At 47.0% G+C, this 25202-nt stretch overlaps 1 protein-coding gene across 8 annotated transcripts in view; it reads right to left on the reverse strand.

The window, feature by feature from the left end:
• Positions 1 to 3167: 3167 nt before the first annotated feature.
• LOC147209429 (nuclear factor 1 B-type-like) overlaps positions 3168 to 25202 on the reverse strand; it is a 61092-nt gene continuing 39057 nt past the window's right edge. For 3 of the 8 annotated variants that reach the window (XM_086105339.1, XM_086105335.1, XM_086105337.1), the window contains 8 exons: positions 24219 to 24339; positions 23350 to 23471; positions 20697 to 20831; positions 20427 to 20611; positions 18140 to 18278; positions 17703 to 17785; positions 14151 to 14239; positions 3168 to 8949 (listed from right to left, as the gene is read on the reverse strand). In XM_086105339.1, coding sequence (XP_085961465.1) covers positions 8817 to 8949; positions 14151 to 14239; positions 17703 to 17785; positions 18140 to 18278; positions 20427 to 20611; positions 20697 to 20831; positions 23350 to 23471; positions 24219 to 24339 — 1007 coding nt within the window. In that variant the 3' untranslated portion in view covers positions 3168 to 8816. The remainder of the gene's footprint in view (positions 8950 to 14150; positions 14240 to 17702; positions 17786 to 18139; positions 18279 to 20426; positions 20612 to 20696; positions 20832 to 23349; positions 23472 to 24218; positions 24340 to 25202) is intronic. The other 5 variants (XM_086105336.1, XM_086105338.1, XM_086105341.1 and 2 more) reach the window with 3 other exon arrangements.

Here is a 25202-nt window from a genome sequence, read left to right on the forward strand (position 1 = left end):
CCGATCCCAATCCGCGATTCAAGACTATGAAATTTATGCAAATGCATGTGGGAATACACGGCGATGAGAACGCTATTTAAGGCATTTTCCCTCCTTGGCCCTCTTCAAGTGCAAAATAGGTTGTTGTGTCCCTTTTGAACTCTTGGTTTCATAAACGGTGGCCCTAGCGGCAAGGTTGTGTGCACAATGGATGCCAACAAATGTCTTGTCTGGCAGTTCAAAGTGCGAGGCCTGGAACTCGCCCAAAATGGCGGCTTTAAACCGAAAGGGTTCATCCATGGGGCATGGATCCTTGGGATTGATTGCTGAAAGTGATTTGCCCCCCCTGCCTCCTTATTTTCCAGGTCTTTTCCATCAAATTTGGCCCCAAAATGTTTGCTTCGAACCGAAACGATTAACTTCCTGTTCGCCTGCAGGGCAGGGGGTCTTCCATCCTGTTCCTCAAGGGCCGCTGTCCCCACACAGGAAGGCCGGAGCCCGGATCGAACCCACGACCTTTGCACTGTGAGGTTGACGCACTCACCGTTCGACCACCGGGCCGCCCCATCCTGTTACCTCAGACACAAATTTACGTCGCTCGGCGAAACTGGTATCAGCGGCTATTGTATTTGAACTTTTTTCCCAATATGGTTGCTTCAAACAAAAATGGCCGACTTCCGGTGGAGGGTCCTATTCTGCTCGACATCCACCCGATTTCATGTCCATCCGTGCCGCTGGTAGTGGTGGGCACTATTGCGGGCTAACTATTTGGGACCCTCGAAATACATCGCACATCTTTCTAACAGGAGAAACAAAAAGAAGCAGCTCAGTGACGTGATGTGGGTTCTTTGTGCTGGCACAGGCTCGGGTCTAGTCCAGCTTCTGCACTCACAAGTGTGTGTGAGAGCACTGCCCACCCGTACACATACACACACAACTCTTGATGTGAATCTCAAGGCGGGGAGAGAAGCATTTGCATGGGGTGGGGGTCGGGAGGGGGCAAAGGCAATCAACAAATTCGCTTTGCGAAACATAATAGGGCCAAAATCATCATCTATTTGGCCTTCTCGAATCACTGACAGCAGCCCTTGATAACGGAGGGAGGAAAATATGCAGGAGACAAGCGGGTGCCAAGACCTTCACCAAGTCCTATTGAAGCCAGATGCGGACTCCCAATGGCCAATTTGGATAAACGGCGCAATGATTGCCATTAAAGATGCGGTGGTTTGATATCAGCACGCCCCATTGGCGGCGAGCACCGCATAGCGCCACGTCCGGCCTGTTGGGACACGCGGGGCACTACCGGGTGCATCTGAGGCCGTGGCATAATGAGCCCTAATTGGCGCTTTAGACAGACTTTTGTCACCTCGATCCCATTAGGAAGGCTTACTAGATCAGAGCTGGGTGTACTTGACGCTGTGACCCACATGGACTTTACCTCAAGTGACCCCGGAGAGACAATGCGCTCCCTGAGATGGTTCTCCCAGCCATGCAGCGGTGAAGAATTATGCTCGATTAGCAAAGTGAAACTGCGCCTGGTCTTGGGGGAAGCGAGATTCACTTCGGAGAAGGGATGAAATCCAATTAGCCAGGGGACGGCAACGGCCAAGGTGTCTTAAAAAAAGCCATTTTTGTTTTTGGTCTTTGCCGGTTGCCCACTGACAAGACTTTTCTTGAATCCAGCAAGTCCACATCTACATATATACATATTCATATATAGGTCTACATACATATATATATATTAGAGCTGTCAAACGATTAAAATATTTAATCTAATTAAAAATGCAACTGTCATAATTAACTCAAATTCACTAAAAATTAATTGTGATTACTCACGCATTTTTGATCGTTTCTGAATTTCCTTTTACATTTTTTTTTGGTCCTATTTTTCCCCATTTTAATGCTCTCATCAACATGGAATCATGAATCAGTTTTCTATGTGCAAAATGCAAATATTTACTGAAATAATTTCGATTTTCAATTTTACATGAACATTTTTCACTTGGAGCAGTTCTTCACACATAATCTCTCACACAATATGACTGCCCATCAACAACAGTGAAAAAAATATTTTGTCACACAACAGCTGCTTTAACAGCTCTTTTTATGGAATCAAAACAGAGCATTATATAACATTATAAAGTGCACATCTAAGGTAAACTAGTACTCAGCCTATAGTGAGTGGATTTAAGCCATGGTTGCATACTTCGTTTTTCTCAAGTTTGCTTTGAACACAGCAGTCAGGCTGTTGATTCTGTTGGTCCTTCTTGCGCGGAAGTCTCTCTACGGTTTTGTGTAGACATCATTTCGGATGACTACACTTGGTTCGATGACAACACCGGAGACGTTTTATTTTCACTACCACTGCAGCGCACCGTCACTGTCAGACGAACACAGAGAAGCTCCACCCGCTCTATTTATATGGACACGGAACACTGTAACCTTCCACACAAAAGAGTTCCAAACAAGTAACAATCGCGTCAGTGGCATACATCGTATACCTGTATGATACAGGTAACTGGTCTTGTCAGTGGAGCAATCTGGCAACTTTTTAAAAGTAAACTTTCCATTCATAAACTCTTTAAGTATCCATTTTCGGTGTCTCACGCTGCCGTGGCTGGCAAAACAAAGTGCGTGGACCTATGCTGCGCGCTTGTTGTTTTGTTTCTGGTTTATTTATAGAGCAACATAACATCCGCTGTGACGTGTTCCACGTTAATCTCGCGAGAAAAAAATTAATCCCGTTAAATTTAATGCCATTAAAAACGCGCCTGACTGAAATATTTTATTAAGCTTACGTCACATTTCAACTTTTCATCCAATACTTGTATTAATTTTAAATAAAAGCTCATTTCTAATTCAATAATTGGTATCTTTTTTATTGTAACTAGTAAAATGAAAAAAAACCTGATTGACAAAAGAATGCATGTAAAAAATATGCATGCATTTTATTTTATTAATGATTGTAATTTCATTTTTTTTTCATCTTGGGAATTTCTACACTGTGAGACAAAGTTTTTTTCTTTCTTCTTTCTTATCTAATCTGTTCATTTTAAAAATATGTATACTAAAATTTGGATTTGTCTATGTCAACCCAGAGGTGGGGAAAAAAGCTTACACTTACCCTTCAGTCAACAGTTGGTAAAGTAGCTGGACTCCAGCTTCCGTTTCAAAATAAATCGCACTGGAGGAAGATAAGACATTCTTTTTTTTTGTTGTAGCATAGCTCATTTTATTGTTTAAACAGTTTTTGCATAGGAAATATATCCACTTCCAGTAATTGACTGCAGTAAGAACAGCTGCTAGCAGTATAGGCTGGATATAACAGTAACAATCACAGGAAAAAAAAGAAAAAGAAAAGAGTTGAGCCTTTATTTACATTGATTTTTAATCTTGTGGCAATTTTAACCCCTGCACCAAATGTAACCGACCGGAAGGTGTCACTTCCCCGAAAAAAAAAAAATCACTAAAGAGAAAAAGGAGGCTTCTGTGCCTGTACTGTTCACAATGGACACCTTGTGGCTCCTAAAATGAAAAAGGGCAAAAAAAGAAAAAGTCCTCTAAAACGTACATTCAGATACATAGAAAGACCTTTTGCACACACTCGCAGCAAAACTACGATCACTACATACTTACACAAAGCCGCCTCGTTAGTGTTGTTGTTGTTGCATGCGCGTGGAGGGGAGATGGGGGGGGGGGGGGGGTAAAAGTGCCACAAGACCTGCCCTGCATTTCGAAAGACTGTATAGCGCTGCCCCAAACAAATAAACAAAAAGAAAAGTATGTTTCATCTCATTTTGAAAACTACAAGCAAGCTTCGTGTGTGCTGACATGCTTGGACATGAATAAGCCCCGCCCAAAAGTAAGTCTATGTCACATTTCACATGTATGTACAAGTCGGACAGCTGGAACAGGCACTGCATTGCTCGTCTTGTTTTAGTTTAAAAAAAATTGCTGGTTGATGAGAGACAGAGAGAGAGGGAGAGCAAGAGAGAGAGAAAATACTTCCTGCAGGTACGAGCCCTTGCGGTGGCTTCAACGTGGGTGTGTGTGAGGTGATGGTGGTGGTGGTCGTGGAGGGGGGTTGGATTGCACGTGTTTTGCATAAAAAAGTCACGGTGGGCAACACGAGAATACTTGAAGGGCCGCCATTCAACACTGGTCTACATTCACACCCTGGAAAGTACGCTACCTGGGGCTCATGCTTTCCGTTTCACAAAAAGGGAGTCGCAGGAAGACACGAGGAGAAATGGGGGCGCTAGCGGGAACTCAAGGAATTTGTCAACTTTTTTTTCAAAAAGGAACATTCTCCGCGAGCCAATCGGGAAACAGCACCGATCATGTTAAAAAAAAAAATTAACAACAACAACAAAAAAACAACGACAACTATCTGATAGTAGGACGTTCGAGTTACATTTAAAAAAAAAATTAACCCTGCTGTTTTCGTGCAGTCCTGGAGGGTGGGGTGGGGGTCTCGAGCGGGATTTTCGGCAAAGTCGCCACCCAGCTGCTACAAAGAACACACACGCCACTGTCTTGTTGGACAAGAAACCACACCCACAAGGAAAGATGCACATCACACGCTAAGGAAAAAAAAAATGCCAAATGGAAAGATCAACGAGCACTAAGTTCGCTCAGAAAAATCCTAATAATCTAAGAAACCAAAAAGCCTTCATGTTGTTGTCATTTTATACAGTGAACCCCGCATCTTCACAGTTTAGAACTATGTTGACATAAACTTGAGGAGCTTCGCTGAGATAAAGATAGGGCTTTGCCGACATCTTGTGGCATTATAGTGCCGAGGAACTACGTTCATGTCAATTGAAAAGTTTTATTTGGACAACGAGAGTGCTTTTCCGGCTATGTCGGTGTCAAGGAACTAAGTCGAAGTGAGCTGAGGCTTTAACTTCTTTTTCTGCCATCTTGTGGCATATTGGCACCATGAGACCCTATTGACATTAATTGAGGAGCTTCAATTAGTCAACAGTCACGATTTGCCGGCATCTTGGTGCCGAGGAACTAAGTTGCCATCTTGCCACATAGAGGAACTTTATTCAGAAAAACGGTCATGCCTTGTGGCTATTGTGTGGCATCTACGGACAAAAAAATTTGGGGGCAGGTGTCAGTTGCTCGGCGGGGCTCGGGCTTGCGCTGTACATACTAGCGGGATCTCCCCCCACCCCCACCCTGCAATCGCATTACATACAGAAAGGCAACAACATTTGAAATTTTAATTCATCCGGCAGATCTGGGGAGTTCTAACTCCAAACCAGTCATGGAAACACTTTTTTCCTTTCCAAAAATGGAATTGACTCTCCCCCCCCCCCCCCCCCCTGAATTGGAAGGTTTAAAAAGAAGGGCATTAAACTCTCAGGAAGGTTTACAGTGTACAAACTTTGTTTTTTGTCCATAGGGAGACCCTCGTCTCATCCTCACTCACTCAACTCATTGAGACCATCAGGTCTCTCCAGCCAATAAACACACACACACACACACACACACACACACACACACCCCTGATGGGGCACAACGCACTTCAATGGGGTCTGAGATGGCCGCCGGCTGCAAAGCACTTTCGAGGAAAGGACCCCCCCCTTCAAAAACAAAAAAAAAGTCGGAGAGATGCAGCTCGACTTGAGGATTTGTCATCCTGCTTTTGCAGTTGGGAGGGGAAACGAGTGCAAAAGGTGTCAACGCGTGTCGCACTGATTGACATACATAATGCCCCTGTAACGCCTGAGAGATTTCGCTCGGAGGGATTGCCTACATGTCGTTTAAGTGCTATGTATTCCTTCGATGGAGCAGGGAGAGGGGAGTGGGGGGGATTGCAAAATTGATTCTGGGAATTGATGTGCATGTCGTTGAGCGGTGTTTCCCAAATTTGATGAAGCCAAGGCACATGTTGTACATTGTACAAAAAAAAAAAAAAAAATCACTTAGCACACCACTAAAATGCTCTCAAAAGTAGATCGCTCAAGTCATGATCTTGTCTCAATTTGTTGCCACGCTAGAAATCACACACACTCCACTGACTACAGCTGACATTTGGGGGAGGATTGGATCAACTTGCTTAACATGATATCGCATGATACACACACACACACACACACACACACACACACACACACACACACACACACACACACACACACACACACACACACACACACACACATATACATACAGTATGTAGCACCAGGCGAAGATCCTGAGCCATTCAGGAGAGCATAAGACTCCTGAATATGTTCTGGGAAGGACGGAATCCAACAGCCAAAGGTTGTCGTTATGGCCTCCAAGAACACACACACACACACACACACACACACACACTTATCTATTTGTGTGTGTGTGTGTGTGTGTGTATATCTATCTATCTATATATATATATATATATGTGTGTGTGTATATATATATATATATATATATATGTGTGTGTGTGTGTGTATTTTTTTTCCATATGGTTTGTCTATATTGCGAACTGTGATTTGTATGCGATCAAGCGAGGTGCACTGAACTCACAAACCTGTGTGGGTGCCAAGACTTATTCAAGGTGTGTCCAAACTATGGCTATAAATTGGGTCATTTGAAAGTGGGTGGGAATAGAGGATGGACATACACTGGCACGGTCGACACTGATTTGGGCGGGCCCTCGCCAGGATTGGTCGCTGTGTGTGATTGGTGCGCAGTTGACGGGCCGCTAGCTGTTGCTGCTGTTAAGGCATCGATTTGGGAATTGCATCCAGATGATGTGTATGTGGGGGGGGGGGCACGGGGCGGGGGGATCTTAGCGTGATTGTCCTGGCCTCAAGTCGAGTGGTCTCTCCGGCAGCAAATTTTTTCTTTTCCCTTTTTAATTTTTTTTTTTTTTTTTTTACTCAGTCAGACTGTGAGGTGACTTTGCAGTTGTAGAACCACCGTGGATGCACTTGTAAAAACAAGTGTAGACGTAAAAACAAACAAACAAACAAACAAAAAAACACAACGTTCTAAATGTAGACTGGACGAAGCTTGAAGACCTTGACAAACACTGCACCGACAGCAGCCCCGCTTTGGTCAAATTAAAGAAATGAGAAAAAGGAAAAACCAGTCGCCGCCACCACCACAACAACAACAACAACAACAACATCAACATCAAGGAAATAAATGCATTACAATAGTGTCTATCTCCAAACTAGCCTCTAATATTTGACGTTGTCTATAAGCACTACCTATATAGGCAAAACTTGGTATTGCATAAGTTTCATCATTCTGAATTCAAGGACAATGAGTGCGGAAAGTCGGGGGCGGGGGGCATGATAGGTTATTAGAAAAGCCGCGGGGGAGGGAGGGGGCAAAATACTGGAGGGAAAACCAAAAAAAAAAAAAAAAAAAAGATTACAAACTTGACTATACACAGCCTGGATACGCGATGGAACTGTGACACTGAAAATATTACATGAAGTTAAACAGTTCATGTTCGGAGTACAAAAACTTTAAAAATGTTAACTCTGCGTGTTCCTACGATGATTAAAAAGAACAAAATGTGTGTGTGTGTGCGTGTGTGTGTGTGTGGATATGCAGAAAGGCACGCCATGTGGACGTCATGTATCGTCGTGCAAATGAAGTGAAGACTGCAGAGGTTGATGGCGCGATAATGAAAAAAAAAAAGTTTTTTGTTTTTGTTGTTTTTTTTCTTTTTGCCACCGCCTGACTGATTGACAATTTCACTGCACGTTTCCATCAAATAACACTTCTTTCTTCCTCCTCTTGTAAACATACGCTTTCAAAGCCAATGGCCAAAATGCTGTTGATCTTATCAAAAAAAAAAGTGAAATGCCTTTTTTTTCCTTTTCTTTTTTTTTTTACACACCATATGTGTTCATTTCTTTCTCAAAGGGGTTATTCCTCCCCCTTTGCCAAGAAATAAATAAGAAAAGAATAAACAATATGTCCCTGTACAATTGAGAAAGGACACGGGACAAAAACAAGTGCTGGTGTTGCTGCTGGGACCGAAATCAAATTGTTAAAAAAAAAAAGAAAATCAAAATATTTTACCCATAAAACCATTCCATGTTTATCCCCCTTTCCTTTAGAGTCTGAGGGCTGACAGACTGATAGCTTCCCTTCAAAAAAAAAAATTCAATTGCACTTGCCTCCATGGAAATTGCTCTTCTTTAACAAAACCCCCCCCAAAAAAACTAAAACCATTTTGAAAGGGGTCATAAATCTTTTAGTGAGGGGCCCAATCTCAAGTAGTTAACTCTCTAAATTTTTGGAAGTCTCCCAAAAAACAAGCAAAGAAAACAACAAGCAACAAACATTTTTGTTTCTCCCGGCATCACAGTCGACGAAGAAGCACTCTGAATGTTTTTCGACGGTGTACACAGTGACTTTGTCTGACCCCGCCCCCGCGTTTGTCATCAGAAGCACAGATTTGAGTGTCATGCAGTAAAACATTAAGGCATCTATACATCACAGTATTTGAATGCATTGGAAAGTTCTGCAAACAACAACTGGCTGGTGTGTGTGTGTGTGTGTGTGTGTGTCTGTGTGTATACTGTATGCATGTGTGTGTGTGTGTGTGTGTGTGTGTGTGTGCGTGTGTCACGTGGGTGATTATGTGGTGTCAGGGTGAGGAGAGGGGTGGCACACCTGACGCGTCCTTCCTTACGCCGGCGTCCATCATGGCCCGGGGAAAAGTGGGCGAGGGGGCTTGGGATAGTATGGAAGAGTGTTCGGATTGTACAGCCGCCGCCGCTGCTGCATTTGCTGGTTTCGGCGTCCCCCTCATGGAAAAAAAAACAAAAAACCCCAAAGCCCACCGCACCTCCTCCGAAGCGCTCGTCCACCCTCGAGGCTCAATTCCCGGTTTCCGCGGGGACCAGCGGTTCACCAATGATGCTTATGCTGTAGTTCTGGTGGACATTTGTTGGCAGGATCGGCGTCCCGTTCGACACTTGAAACGGAACTAAGCTCGCCCAGGTACCAGGACTGTCGGGAAGCAGAGAGAAAGAGAGACACGCAGAAATTATTAAAAAAAAAAAAAATCAAAATACCACTCACGGTGGTGCCTTGTGTCATTTAAAATAAATAAATACATGAAAAGGGAACCAAATGGGGGAGAAAATGGTTGTATATTCGGAGTCCTTCATTGCGATGCCTTCTGGAGTGTGCAAATGAGCCATCTGTGGCATTTTGCATGAAGACTGTCTGATAGTCAATTGAGTGTTGTGTGTGTGTGTGTATATATATATATATATATATATATATATGAGCTCTCAGTTTAGCGCGTTTTTATTGGCATTAATTTAAATGAATATTAACGGGATTACATTTTTTCTCGCGAGATTAACGCGGCACACGTCACAGCGGATGTTACGTTGCTCTATAAATAAACCAGAAACAAAACAAGCGCGCTGCAGAAGTCCACGCCCATGTCTGTTTTTTTGCCAGCCACGGCAGCGCGAGACACCGAAAACGGATACTTAAAGAGTTTATGAATGGAAAGTTTACTTTTAAAAAGTTGCCAGATAGTTCCACTGACAAGACCAAAGTTACCTGGATGTTTTGCAGTCGTAAACTGAGCTATCATCATAGCACGTCGAGTCTGAAATACCGCATAATGGCCAAGCACACAGCTGATGTGAGTACTCGGCCCCCTCGTCTAAGACAGACAGCTGTGGATCATTTCAAAGTGAAGAAAATGGATAACACGACGAAAAACAAATGTGCTGAAGCCATAGCTAAATGTAGCTAAAACGACTGCACGCAAGCCTGACAACATTGTCCACAGCTCGACTCAAGCTGAAATCATTCGCATTGCTTCAAACGACTCCACTACGGATTGCCAGCGAGAGCCTCCATTTCAAGTTGTGTACAGAGATTGTACGTAGCGGAGAAGACACTGTTTCGGGAGAGAAATAAGAGACGAGGTTGACGAGTTTCTGGTAAATAAAGAGCAGGTAGCCTGTCGAATGCGATGTATGCCACTGACGCGATTGTTACTTGTTTGGAACTATTTTGTGTGGAAGGTTACAGTGTTCCGTGGCCATATAAATAAAGCGGGTGGAGCTTCTCTGCGTTCGTCTGACAGCGACGGAGCGCCGCTGAGGCACGGCAAGAGTTCAGCGGTGCAGTGGTAGCAACCTAGCTGAAAATAAAACGTCTCCGGTGTTGTCATCTAACCAAGTGTAGTCATCTGAAATGATGTCTACACAAAACCGTAGAGAGACTTCCGAGCAAGAAGGACCAACAGAATTAACATGGCAAGACCGCTGTGTTCAAAGCAAACCTGAGAAAAACGAAGTATGCAACCGTGGTTTGAAACCACTATAGGCTGAGTACTAGTTTACTTTAGATGTGCACTTTATAATGTTATATTGCTCTGTTTTGATTCCATAAAAAGAGCTGTTAAAGCAGCTGTTGTGTGACAAAATATTTTTTTCACTGTTGTTGATGGACAGTCATATTGTGTGAGAGATTATGTGTGAAGAACTGCTCCAAGTGAAAAATGTTCATGTAAAATTGAAAATCGAAATTGTTATTTCAGAAAATATTTGCATTTTGCACATAGAAAACGGATTCATGATTCCATGTTGATGAGAGCATTAAAATGGGGAAAAATAGGACAAAAAAACTATCAAAGGAATTTCAGAAACGATAAAAAATGCATGAGTAATCACGATGAATTTTTAGTTCATTTGAGTTAATTATGACAGTTGCGTTTTTAATTAGATTAAATATTTTAATCGTTTGACAACTCTAATATATACATACTGTATGTATGTGTGTATATATTTTTTTACACTCATTGCATTCTTGCAGCATTAGTCCTTTTTTAAAAAAAAAAGATCATATGCAGTCTAAAGGGCTGTGTGAGAGCTTGTGCCCCTCTGGGAAGGATGAGGAGTGTGTGTGTGTGTGTGTGTGTGTGTGTGTGTGTGCGTGCATGCGTGTGTGTGTGTGTGTGTGTGTGTTGGCGGGGGTCCCTCCACAAAGCCGCCCCATCCCTATTCATATCACGCTAATGGCAAAACAACACCGGGATTGTTTCTTGGGAGCAACGGTGCTAACTGAAAACGCGAGCAGGAACAAGTGCTGCGTTGTTCCCAGGGGGTTCTGCGTTACGTACATGTCAGATAATTAGGCCCCCCCCCCCGCCCCTCCCCAACTTGCCCTCACATTGCTGCCCACCTCCTTTACCCTCAGAGAGCACCCTCCACCCCCCACCCCGGCCCACAGTGGGCACTCATCTCAGCTCTTCTGCATGAGGCGGATACCTGCGCCTCACGATTAAGCTAGCAGCTAGCAGGTTTTTTTTCCTTCTCTTTGTGGAGTTGTTCACGTTACCAAAACAAATGTGACTATTAATGTCAACAGAATGCGCTTGTGCCGTCCATTTTCTTGACCAAATAATTTGAGATCACTGACTGCAAGTACGTTGCATACATATTCCATTTATTTTCATAGATGCAAGAGGCATGTGTGGGACTTCAAAAAAAAGAATTGAATTGTATTGTGATATGAAAAGAAGTCACAGCCCTAGCCCTAACCCCAACCCATCTGGACTGAAAGTGAAGAAAAAAAAGGAGCCGAAGCCTGCCGCAGTTGACTCGTGGCAAGCGGTGTCGTCCACCCAAGCAGCCACTGTACAGGGCTCGCATCAACGATCAACAATTCCACTCACAACTGCGGGCAATTTCGTCCCGAACGAAGCCAACGTCCATTCGCCGGGTTGTGAGGATGCAGATGAAATTAGAACTCAGAAGCGCAAGACAGACGTGCTAACCGCTCAGTCACCTTGCACTCAGGGAAAAAAAACTTTTTCAGGATCACTTTTTAGAGGGTTCCATGTCTGAGTATGGGAGAGTCCTAGAACTGGTCATCGGGTCCAGGCCAAAGTCTTACAGGAAGTAGCAGTCGCGGAGAAATGGGGCCGCCGACAAAGACATCACCAGATTGCATTGGAAGGATTTAAAAGGCTAATTCTCTTCGACACGTCTTTTTCTGTCCAACTCGTCCTCAAGTTCTCTTTGCCTTCTCCCCTCCCTCCTTGTACTCCTGCCAAAAATCATCGGGCAGGAAACGGGGGCAGCGGCGGCGCCGGTGCCTCGCAGCGGGGGGATTAAGTTTTTCCTACCTTGCCGAACAAAGGAGGCACAGAGCGGCCAAGAACGGCTCTCTTTCCTGTTTGAGGCCGTTCTTTATCCCTCTCTCTGTCTCCCGTCTCAGGTAATGAAACATCGCGAGGACCGCACAGCCACAAAAGCGCACTTTGTGGCCTCCGCCGCCGCATCGCTTTTAATCAAGTTCAAATTGACGGCTGTCCGATTGGATCTGCGTCTCGCCGCTGATGGGACGCCGCCGTCCGGCTCATCGCGTCACCCCTAATGTCGGAAGTGGGCGCCGAAAAAGGTTGGGGGCCTCAAATGGGTTTAGGACGGCAACAAAATGTTTGGTGACTAGAACGGGAACCTGGCGGGACCTCGGCCGGCAACTGTGCAACGCTTAAGGATTAGCCGGCCAAATAAGATTAACTAATGGCATTGCAATGGATTGCCCGGTGATTTCCTGCCAGTCAGGCAGAATTATTCCACGTCCAGCCTTGGACTAGTACACTCTTTGCCTTCACTAGTAAGACATTTCAGCGCACTAGTGGAACAACTGCATTACCTGTCACGGTCTTTTCAATTAATACCCTTCACGAGTGCATGAGATCACTTTGCACCAGTAGAACAACAGTAACAGAATGACTATGGCGCACTAGTAGAATGGTGAAGGTGCACCAGCAAAGTGACTACGTCACATTTGAAGAACATCTGTCTCACCAGTACTTTTTTTCCCCCCAATCCTGCCTCCCACGATTGTGTGACATGACTGCACACGGGTCAACTGAAGAGGGGGGGGGGGGGGGGGCGCACAGGCAAAATATGAGCACGACTTGACATCATGTCCACCTCACAAAGGAGGACGCAATCAATGAAGCAACGGTTGGACTCATCACTTGCAACATGCTGCGAGTGCGGCGGAACGTGTTCCGATTCAACCGCTAAAATATCATCTCACATCTTCGCCATACAAATGATTTCACAAACACATTTCATATTTGAATGGAAAATCCGTTGCATTATTTCACATTTCGGCCCTGAAAATAGTTCCTTTGAAATGTACTTTGCGCTCGTTGATCTCAATAACTGGTTCATGGAAATAATAAAATAGAAAATATTGTTGTTAAACAATTACGGTACATTCATTTTATGAGTTGAATCATAAAAAATGAGACGACAAATTCCACACTTCAAAAATGCAAGTAAAGTATTGTAATCATTAAAAGAAACGCAAGTCACATCTTTTGAATCTCACGTTAAAAGCCAAATGAGGCCCGTCACTAAAAATTCATTTTCCTGTTCAGGAATGCAAGTCAATACCTCATTTGACTTTTTAACAACAGCAACCAAATAAATAAATACTGACACTTTTTTTAAAAAATCCTGCCTCTTTTAGCATGAAACCTCATTTTAGCTTCTTTTGTTTGTAAACGTGCCGATTTGACGCGCTGGCGCGGAAGGAAGACGACGACGCTTAGGGTGGTGCGTGACAACTTTTTCTCCTCCTGCTGTGGCCGATTTCGGGGGCCCCAAGAAGGGGATTCTGCATGTGTGCACGCACGTGTTCGGAAGGACCTTCAGCTGGCGCTAAATTAACTAGATCAGATACGCACACACACACACACACGTGCTCTCGCAGTTTCAGGGAAAAGTGGAAAGGGGAGACGTAACTGGGGGGTGGCTGAGCTCATGCCTGCTCAGTGGCATAGTGGTGCGGGTGGAGAGGGGGGGTTGGTTTTCATTGAAGAAGCATGACTTCAGCATGGAGGCTAATAAAACTTGGCCTGTTGGAACTTGGAAAGTTAAACGCATTTCCTCACCAATCCTAATTTGAAACATTGAGCCATTTTGCTTTCAAAATGTTGTAAAAATATGTTTGTGTCCATAGTAAGGCTGCATCGTTTGCCGGGAGAATTATTATTTTTTTTTTTGGGGGGGGGGGGGGGGGGGGTTAATCATCTCAGCTGATGTGTGCCGCTTACATGAACGTAAAAGGAAAACGGCGTGAGTAATGAAGCGATGGTGTGCACACCAAAAACAAAACAAAACGAGGGGTGAGCGTGAAAGAGTGGAAAAAAGTGTTACCTTTGCCAAGCAATCCCCAAAGTGTCGTCGGCGGCACTGGGGCCATAATGCCTGCCGTTTTGAGTCACGCTCCAGTCACACTTCTTCAGCTGTCAATTGAAATGCTCGCGGTCAGATCACTTGGGCCATGACACAACAAGTCAACAGTGGACAGAGAACAAGAAGCATGCAAGACAGAGCATTATGGGGAGACCCCCCCCCCACCCCCAAAACAAACAAATAAATAAATAAATGAATGGAAAACATGCAATCGCGGCTAACCTGGAAGTAAGGAAACAAAACATGGAGTTAGTTAGTTGCACAATGTGGTTGTTTGGTTCATGCTGTGCACCAGTCATCCACACACGCGTCGAAGCGGGCTACGCGCATCCCGACTATCGGACGGATTAAGCGATTGGTTAACTCCTTCGTTGCCACGGACGTTAATAGTGGTCGAAATGCAACGGTTTACTGTCACCGACGAATGTATTGGACAAGCATGTTTTTTGTTTTTTTTGTGGAAGGGTTATTGTGGAAAAGGGTCGCCTCTGGCTGGTTTGTAAACAATCGCTTTGCATCACTTTGAAGAGCAGATCAGCACAGCTTTTGAGTCGAAAATGAGAGGAGGGACCATCAGCTTGTCAAGTCCATTATGAGAAAGTCGGACAATTTTCGGCACGTCGCCTGAGAACTGCAAGTTCCAAAACAGTGCTTCCCAACCTCTCCTGAGAAAAGGGACATATTTTGCCGGAGAAAATCTCACGGCTCACCACAACACAAAAATGGGGAAGCGGCAGTGAAAGAGGCCAAAATCGAAAGGTCAATGCAATGCAATGCATCCAAAGGGGTGAGGCAGGGCAAGAGACGAGTTGCAGACTCGGCGTAGTCCAAATGTGCCAGTATGGAAATAAGTCTTTGTTTTTTTCAGCAGTAGCTTTTGTAATTTTCACGGTTAGGACACTGCTGACTTCTTATTTATTATTCATGATTAATTATTTTGTCATAAATGCAACATCCTCCGTCTTGTTTTTGTTTATTTTTAATTTCGAGGTGTCACAAAAGCAACAAACATTCTGTTCCAATTCTAGAAACAATCGTTTTGTTCTGATCAGGGGGAAAAAAAAAACAAGTCGAGTCTGATCTTCCGGTAAGCTTGCTGCTCATATCATCACTTGACACAATATTTGGCGGGTCCGTTTTTTCCCCTCATCTCGATGGTCTCCCCCATTGGTGAAGATGTTCAAATTTTAGGATGTGTATAACTGGGTTAGCTTGACATGCAAGCTTTGGATGGATTAGTGCTCTCACTTACAAAGCGCATATACACACACACACACAGACTTGTACGGCCTTTTAAAAGGCAAGCTCGCCTCCACCCAAGAAAAGGGCGTGCATTATGCCGGCGCACGTGGCTGCAATCCAGCTGAGAGGCCGACGTGGAGCTAACCTTGCCCCGCATTCATTTGGCAAAGCGGTGGGACGGAAAAGCGCACCGTCGGCACTCTGCGCTCCCGCCGCCTCTTAAAAGCCATTTCATCAGATAGCGCTGAATATTCATCGTCTGCGGCGGCGGTCAAGAAATTGCATGGCGAGCATTCAGGGTTGGTCTCGGGCGGGATAAACAACGGCCACCACAAAAGCGCTGGCGGCTTCTGCTGGAGGGGGCTTCGCCATCTGCCCGCTGACACCGCCACATCTGAGTGGCACGGGCGCGCGCGGGGGGGGGGGGGGGGGGGGCGGCACGAACAGATGCGGGCAGATTGCGGATTAGGACCCTTCCTTAGATAATGCCAAATGACATCTGATCACGGATCTCTCCCAGCGGAATGCTGGATGGTGGCATTCCCTGGAGGGGTTAACCAAGGCGAGAGAGATGAATGGAGGCTTCTCACACACTGGCTGCCTGGGAATCGTGGAGCAGGTGTGTGGGAGATTGTCTCTGCGTGCGCATGTGTGTGTGTGTGGTTTTTTAGTTTTATTTTTTGGTGGGGGGGGGGGGGGGCATCTCTCTTACTCTGTCCTGTTCCAACAGTGGCAATACAATTAGCACGTATTTAATTATGTTTTTATTGATTTGTCCTTGTAGGTTAGGATTGCACAATAGATTATCAACCCAGTGAAATCTTTTTCAGGTGTGTGTGTGTGTACATATCTAGATATATATCTATATAGATATAGATATATATCATATCTATATCTATATAGAGATAGATAGATAGACAGATATATATACATACACACACACACACACACACACACACACACACACACACACACAACGAGAGAGAGAGAGAGAGAGAGAGTTGGGTTCAAATTTCTCATTACTGTTCAAAATTAAAATGGAAAGAGTCCCCATGAAAGCACCCGATGACACTGAGCATCCGGGTGGTCTCATATGTTTGCGCTTGTCGTAACCCGAGGCATTTATTGTGCACCGCTATGTTTCTGTTCAGCAATGTATCGTGACTCCCATCAGAGAAGCACCTCCAGCATCGGCGGCAAGTCGAAATGTCAAACGGAAGCCCGACAGGTTGAAGTCTCCGAGAAGCAAGTGACTGAAAAACGACGTCGGGTACGCGCCCCCCACCCCACCCCGCGCCTCCCGCCGGTGCCCCTCAACAAACATCACAAGAGGGAGAAGAACAGAGGCCGGGCGGCAGTTGCGCCGCAGAAACCAAAACAAAAGAAAACAAGCGGAACACACACAGAAGCGCGATGAATCCGAGCGCAGACGGCTCGCAACCACTTCTCACGCGTTCACCAAGGAACGCCGTTTCATTTCACGACCAGATCCCGAGCTTGCCATTTATTTTAACAACGCTGAAAATCAAAATAGTATGAAACAATTATGGCCAAACAAGACCTCCTCTGAATCTGTTTTGAAACGAAAGAACAAGAGAGGATACAGAGGCCAAATGGAGCATTAGCATTATTACTGAACACAAAAAAAAGGAAAAAGAAAAAAGGGGGCGATGGTTATATAGCGGCGTACAGATGCATTCAATTAGTTGTGGTTGGAAAAGCCTTGGCCTCAAACCAGCACTTAAAAAGGTCGGGGAGGGGAGCCCGCGTGCACACACACACACACTCACCAGTGTGTCTTCTTCCGCACTTGCACACACCCACTCGCACTCTCTCATGGACACACCTCACCTCTCCTGATTAACGACGGGGGCAACAGGCCTTCTCTGATCCTGATAATGACGGTCGGCGACTGAGTACTGGCCACGGACTTTGCAACTTGAAAACGGATTTCAACACCCCCCCGCTTCCCTCAGGGGGATTTAATTTGATCGCAACAAAAGGGCATTTAAGGACAGAACGAGTGCCTTGGGAGGACAGGACAGTGCATTCGGAAAGTCGTCACAACTTTAACTCCAAAATTATTTGATTTTTTTTTTTTTTTTTTCCCCACTTGGGAATAAGGCCGTCACTTCACAGACTGGGGAAAAAGTGAAAGGCGGTCCGGGCGCACCGCAAGTGCAACCAAGAGAGAGGGCGGGGACGTTTTGTGCGGGGCCCAGGAAAAAGGAGGAAGGTGCTGGTGCTGGTGGTGGGTGTGGGGGTTGTTACCTGTTGCTGGTGGAGGAAGGCAGGATCTCGGGGGCTCAGACCAACAAAGCGGTTCGCCGTGGGGGTGCCGGGAGCCGAGTAGCCTGGGCGACACACAGCAACGCGTCACACTTGCGGCCACTGATTGGAAGTGCTCTATAAATTCCGATACAGTCATCAGCGTGGCAAGCGTCCAATAGTGACAAGTGGAGCACCACAAGGTCAGATTTTGGGCCCACTTTAATTAGCGGCTAATAAACCTGCAAGCATGACGTAAATACCCCTTAAATGTTTTATAACGGTAAAGCAGGCGAGGAGAACGCAGAGATGTAACACGGTGTGTGTGTGTGTGTGTTATTGGGCGGGCTTGTCTGCCAACGTTCGGTCATTTTTACGAGCCGATGTACCATGGAAATGCTTACGAAGCATTTTTTTTTGTCCCCGAGAGTGGCACTCACCTTCCGTTGACGTGGTGATGGGCTTGGTGTCGGGCATGGACAGCGAGACGGGTCGCACAGCGCCGTGGTGCGGGGAGGGAGCCAGGACCGGCGTGAAGTGGCCTGGGACTTTGCCCACTACTTGGCCGCTGCTGTTGGGCTGCGGGGGCAAACGTTACATTTCAGCCATCCATGCGTTTATTATTATTTATTACGAGTCGTAATTAGTAGCTGTTGGAGTTATTGCAAACTCACTCAGCAGCCCCCCCCCCCCCGGAACAAAATTGGGTCGAAAAAAAATCCCCAAGACCCTTTCCCCAAATTGAAGAGAAAATTGTCCATTTTGAATTTGAAGTATCCAATGTGGATGAAAAAGGGGCTGAAGAAAGGCCGCCTCGTCATTTTCGGCTTGAATTCTTATTCTCGTTGTGATGACGTTGTGCAAAAGCTAGCCGGGTAATCTCGAGAAAGGACATGGTGAACGTCACTTAACCAGCCTGCTTCCACATTCAAAGAACAGATTTGAGCGGTCACTATTATTGCCGTGACTCCTAAGGGGGACTCTCAGTCAATGAGTATGGATTTCCTACATGATTTTACACAAAGATTTTAATAGCGGCCATCAATGGAATTCACTGGCATCCGGGGGGGGGGCGTGAAAAGACGGGCCGAGCCGGCGCTCACAATGGCATGAATGCGCCGGCACGGAGAGACTATATAGGAAGAAAGAAAGCAAAGGGGGCGACTCTTTGAGGCGGCTGGAGACTGTCTGGGGCGTTCATTTTGGGACCGCCCGAAGTTCAAAACTCAAACGGGGCTTTCTGGAAAAGAATTGTGTCCGGAGGGTTCCCCTGGACGTGAATAGAATCTTTAATTAGAGTGTAATATAATCTGCGTTAAAGCAAGCATAAAAACATTCTGGCACTCGTCCACGGGCTTACAAGCGCCGTCTTATTTGTCGGACCCCCGCCCCCGCCCCCCCCCCTCCCCTCCCCGACTAGCAGAGGGCCAGTTAATTCTGCACAAGAGCTGGGCCCCGGCAACGGCAAATATTTACGACCTTTATCATTCCCCGCGGTTTTTCTCTCGAGTAACAGACACCCCTTAAAAAAAAAAACGCATTGTGGCGACGGAGCCATTGTTTACAGTGCGAAGCGCACGGAAATAAAATTCCCGTAAATGTCACACGGGGCTCTTCTATTGAGACGCCTGCACCTTTCTCCTTCAAATGCAACGCCGCGCGCTTCCTTCAAACGTCTCGCAAGCATTTTGCTTTTTCTGCGCGGCGATGATTAGCGTGGCTAATCGGGAACAATCGTTGCGGCGATAACGGTTGGAAAAAGATGTCGAGACGCACGAATGGCACTTTTGGGGACAATGCCTTCCGTGCGCAGCTTGGGAATTTTAGCGTGTGCTTCAGAAGCGGCGGCAACAAAAGCCAGAAGATCTCTTGGTGAAAGTTTCGGAATTGGCTCCAGGATTACAGGACGACAGCAGTACAGCGGATCTTCGCGAGGGACGCATCATCGGGATCGTATCTTATCCAGTCATCCCGTTACCTCTGCGTCCCGCGTCCTAGACGCAGAATTTTCCCATAATGTGCGTTTTTGGGACGCAAGGAAATTTCTCAGTCCAAACCAAAAAAAAAAACACTCCGGTACATCTTTTTTTCCAGCAACGCAGTGTCGCAGTTTGACAATCGCCGCCATTGTTGTTTTGATATCGCGTGAAGTGATCTCGCATGACGAGATTTCCGTCCTCGCGAGACGAGATCGGTGAGATCGGCCTTCAACCTCGCGGAAAGCAGGACGATTGTCAAGTGGTGTTACGTTAAAACAAGTGTTGCGAAAATTGATTGCGGAGATATCATATAAGTTAACTTTGAGAAAGTCTCGCATCCTTGGAAGCAGAGTAAAGAGAGGAGAATTTATGAACTCAAAGACTGAACCATGGGATGAAATAAGAACTTATTTCTCAGCAAATCTTGTATACCTGAATTCATTCAACGTTTGCAGCATTTGTTTATAAGAAATAAACCTATTATCGATGTATATTGTTGTCGGCTGAGTTATTATCATATGCAATTGAATAAGTGGACCATTTCAGAATTTGAAATTTGGAACTCATACTTTTTTTGATCAGCGAGTCGCTGGGGTTCAACTGTAAGATTATCACTGGTGGCAACAAAAGTGAGCACACCCCCCCGAGTGAAACACTTGGAATGTGGACAGCTTTCCCTCCGTATGGTGAAATAGCGCACGTCCCTATTCGGATTGGGAAAAGACAGCGCAAAGTCGTCGGCGCTCACCTGGCTGCTCTGCGGGCTGGACGGGTCGTACGGCGGCACGTAGCTCTTGAGGGTGTCGGCCGGGTTGAGGTGGGGCGGGTAGCGGATGGTGGTGTGCGGGAAGTAGGACGACGGCGCGGGGGGCAGGATGGCCGAGGCGGAGAACTGCAGCGGCGAGTGCGGCGGGGGGCTCCTCGTGGAGATAACTGCGAGGCGGCCGGCGGAGGGGGGGGGGGATAAGGCCTTCAAGTATCCCGGAGGCTCCACGACGGCCGCGCCGAGGCAACTCACCACTGTGTCCGACGCCCGTCAGGCCCGGGTGGTGAGGCTGAGGAAAAGTGCTGATTCGCGGCGAGGAGTCCTGCGGCGAGGTGGGGCTGAACATGGCCTTCTCTGGCTTCTTCATGGTGGGCGACGACATGTCTGCTGGATATCAAAAAAGACGCGCGACGTGCGCACGCTCAGCAAAATGGAAGTCTCGTCCGCGGAATCAAAGCAAATGGACCCGTTTGGAAGGAGACGGAAAAAAAAAAAATGGAGCTTTTTCCTGCCAAGAATTGATCGAAACACGTCCCTGTTGTCGCGAGAATGGGCTTTGCCCGGATTAGGATCCTCGGAGGGACAGGTGGAAAAGTTGACTTTGCAAATTGTACACAACATGTGCAAAAAAAAAAAAACATTCCCGGGAAATAACAGAAGCCCTGCGAAAATTCTCCTTTCTGTCAAGTCCGAGGACGTCAGATCAGATCCGAAGCATTCAAGGGATCATGAATAGAATATCGCCGGCCGACATCTGCTTGGCTCGCCCCTCGCACGCCGTCTGACAAGCTTCCGTAATCCGCCGTGGCTAATCCCCGAGCTTTTTAGGAGACATGAAATTTGTTAAGAAAATGGAAGAATAAGCAAAGACGCCGACACGTGAGCCGCCGTCACAACTGTGTGCCTTTCAATTTTCCACGCTCGGACTCGGGGCTTCCAGGGGGGGTGGGGAAACCGCCCGACACAATAGACGAACGAGACGGGACGCCTTTACGTCTTCCCAGGGACATTCCTCCGCTTTTTGTCACAGATTCTCGGTGAGTGCCCAACTTGGAAAATATTTTTCCCTCCCATCATAAATCATGTCGTTAGTGCGCCGCCTTTGCCCACAAGAGGGAAGAATCCGCCCGTGACAGCGGTAAAGGTTGCTGGAATTTGTGTGTGTCGGGTCAGGGGGGGGCGACCGGGGGGGGGGGGGGGATTCCCACTAAGAGGTTGTGAGAGGATAAAGGCTTCATGTTTCTGTGGCGCTTGAAGCTTTTTCCTCTCTTCACGTAATGAAATCCTTCAGAGAGGTGAGCGGGGCGCCTCAGGAAATGCACGATTAATTACGAGAAACAAAACACACACACACACACCGCTGAGAAAAAAAAACTGTGCTGACTTTTGCGCGGCTCCTTCCGCCATTTCAATCATCTTCTACATTGAGCGAGTCAACGAGTGAGTGAAGCCGCCTCGGACAAGAAAAGGGCGACCCCGCCCCCTCGTCACCAGTTTGACCGCTTAACGCCAAATCGGGTGGAAACGTCTCGCGCGAGCGGTCGCATGAAAAAGCCCGCAGGAGCCGTGTGAGAATCTGAACAGGAAGGTGGCCATTTTGTTTTGGCGACCCAATTATGTTCAATAAACAAACAAACAACGTGCGCGCGTGCGCGTTTCCATGTCGCCGTTCGATATCTGCTGCATTCCGTCATTGGTTTGTGACTCTCGCCCCCCTCGTTTGACGGCGCAGTAATGACCGTCTTGGGAGGGGTCGGTTTTCCTCTGCGGCCGGAGCGGCGCTCTGAGGCCCGGCGCCGAGGGAGCGTATGAAATTTCATGCGGCCGCACGGACGGACGGGCCTTGCGGTTGCAGTCCCACTTGTGGCTTGTCTTGCGTATCGGATCTTTCCTGCATTACAGCAGACGGGAACAAAACAAACATACGCTGCGCTTTTCACAAAACACCGCTAAGGAATTCTGAAGCCTTTGAGGGTTTTCGGTACCGGGATCTGCAAATAAGAGACGCGCCCCGCCCCAAATCACAAAGTCGTCAACGTTGCCTTTCGTAATAATTGCCTTTCTGATGAGTTGAATTTGGGGGGGGGGGAAAAAAAGGAGCAAAAGTGCAGGGCCACCGCAAGTATGGGCGAGCGGGATAAATGATAAAACATGATTCTTTTTTTTTTTCATAAGGTCTATAACAGGCATGTCCAGCTGCGGGCCGCCGCCGTCCTCCCTGTTTTCCGTCTCTCTCGGCTGCAACACACCTGATTCAGGTGATCAGCTCATCATCCAGCTCTGAAGCAGCACGAGAACATTCCTGATTCTTTGAATCAGGTGCGTGTCTCCCGGGAGAGCCGGAAAACAGGCAGGACGGCGACCCTTGAGGACCGACCTTGGACACCCCTGGTCTATAAGGTCGAGTGTAATCTTTAGTGTCGTGAACCGCGTAAAAACACAAATGTACACCAGAGCGGTTCCCGCGCTCGTAAGCGATTTGCACATGTTCTCCTCCCGCTGATTTTGAATCGTCAGCTTTGATGGCTTCAAGTCCAAACGCATGGAAAAAACACTGTATCGGGAACCACCGCTGGAGGGCTTTGTTCTCGCGGAGGATTCTCCGCCCCGCAGAATCCGGCGTTTCCTGTAACGCGGGCAACAGGTGCGTTGAGCACTGGGACTCGCATTCAGACAGGCAGCAGTTCAAACGGGCCCAAAGGCCATCCCGCCAGCGCCCCCGCGGGCTATCTCTGTCACGGTATGTATTTTGAGAGGGGTGAACAGGTTCGTGCTCCTGGAAGAGCAGACGCGCTCCATATCCCAAGAAAAATGCGTCGGCTTTGAAATGCGGTAATTTACGACGCTTGCAACCACCCGCCCCCTAAAAAAAAAGGGGGGGCAGCTATAAGTCATCCAAATTCACCTCCATCCCGGTCGTGCCAATTCGCCCGACTGCTGGCCGGTGAGCTGGGCGACGAGTAGAAGTCGGGGCCCGTCGGGCTGGTGTCCATGTTCTCCTCCATGTTGACGGTTTTCGGCCTTTTGCTGTGGAACGGAGTCAACAAGCGGCGCGCGTGAGCAAGAATAGTTTCAGCCAAGGAATGCAGCCGAAGATGCCTTTGCTCTCGTATGTAGACTGACGCTACTTGCATAGTGTACCTCCGCTTTTACCACATTTTGTTTTATTTATTTTTCCCCCGCAAAATTCTACAGTCTTCAGTCATGACGGCGTGATATTTTTTTCTCCCAAAAATATGAAAATGCAAACAAAGAAGTGTTGAAGTGAAATGTTGCGCAATTGTCATCGGACGTAGAACGTTAAGACGAAAGGTGAATCGGTCAAAACATGTGGAAGGAGTTGGTCAGTCGGAAACTGTTTCTTCACTTTCGAGTAGAAGCTTGTGCTCCGATGTCTTTCTACATGATTTACATGCGATTTAGTGTCATTAATACCCCCCCCCCCCCAAACCAAAACATTTTCCTTGTTCTGAAGTCCATATCTGGGAGAGTGGATGTTTTTTCGTCAGGCTTCGCCAGATGTCGGCAAACAATTTCTTGACATTTTAAACATGTTGAAAATTTGAAGGAGGCAAGCAAATCTGTTTGCGACCATTAAAACTGTCTGCGGCTGCCTGGCGAACGGCTTTACGACCTTGAACGAGCCTGGATGAAAAAAAATCTATCAAAAAAAAAAAAAAACAACAACATCGGCGACGTTCGCTAACACCGGCGAGATTCTGGCTTTCTGGAGTGACGGCTGCACAAGCGCTCGAGTCACACGTGCTTGCTGACCTGCCGGGAGGGGAGGACAAGGAGCGGTGCATCCCCACGCTGGAGTTGAGGTCGTGATAGTAAGGTTGGCCGGGCATGTCCGCCATGGAGAAGTTGACCGCCGCACCGTGGGTAATGGGCACTGCGGAGGGAAAAGTCGAGGTGGTGAGCTGGAAAGCCGGCGAGCGGCAGATTGTCTTTTCTTGCAACAGGAGACACGGAATTAATTGTAGAATTGCATGAGTGGTCGTTATTGACGCTTTAGAGGCCCAGCGCATCAAATTAAAGGCTCCTGTTTGACCATTACGGCATTTCTGCTGAGCCCTCTGATTAAAAAGTCACCGCTTCCCACACATTATGGCTGCGGGGCAAAAGCGGCCGACTCCTTTCGGAGCAAAAGCGAGCCATCTCGACGCTCCTCGTTATTGTGCGCTGCGGCTGTTTCGTCCGCGACGCCATTTTCAGGGGACAGGAGTTTTTCAGCGCTGTGGAGGAGGCGAAGAGCGGGCCAGAATGAAGTGAACAATGGGACGACATCACACCCCCCCTCCCCCTCCCTGGCGCTTTTTGGTGCGTGGCCTCCAGCTCGTGCGGTCGCTCGGGTTTGGAGCCGATGAGAGGATGGAGTGTGTGGCGGCGTCTGTTGTGGTCTGAGGTTCGCCGCTGGCACGATCCCGCCGCCGTCCGCTGCCCTGGCGAGCCACGGTGGGGACCACGGAGCAGACAGAACATACGCCTGTGCGAATTGTGCGTTCTGCTGCTCTCTGTGTGTTTAGAATTACCAAAACATCGGTGCTATTCTCCAGTGGCCTGTCTATGGCAAATGTCATGGTGTGTTAGCATTCAGCTAACAGACTTTCGCAGGACGGAATGTTATGGTTTGGTTAAACATTTTCCTGTTTAAACATACAGTGGGACCTCGACTTACGAAATGAATTGGTTTTGGAAGAAATTACTTCAGAAAATTTTGTAAGTAGAGACACGTTTTCCATGTAAATGCCCTAA

This window comes from Hippocampus guttulatus, chromosome 2, assembly GCF_054856545.1.
Source record: "Hippocampus guttulatus isolate MCC_2025c chromosome 2, RoL_Hgut_1.0, whole genome shotgun sequence".
NCBI classification, from domain to species: Eukaryota; Metazoa; Chordata; class Actinopteri; order Syngnathiformes; family Syngnathidae; genus Hippocampus; species Hippocampus guttulatus.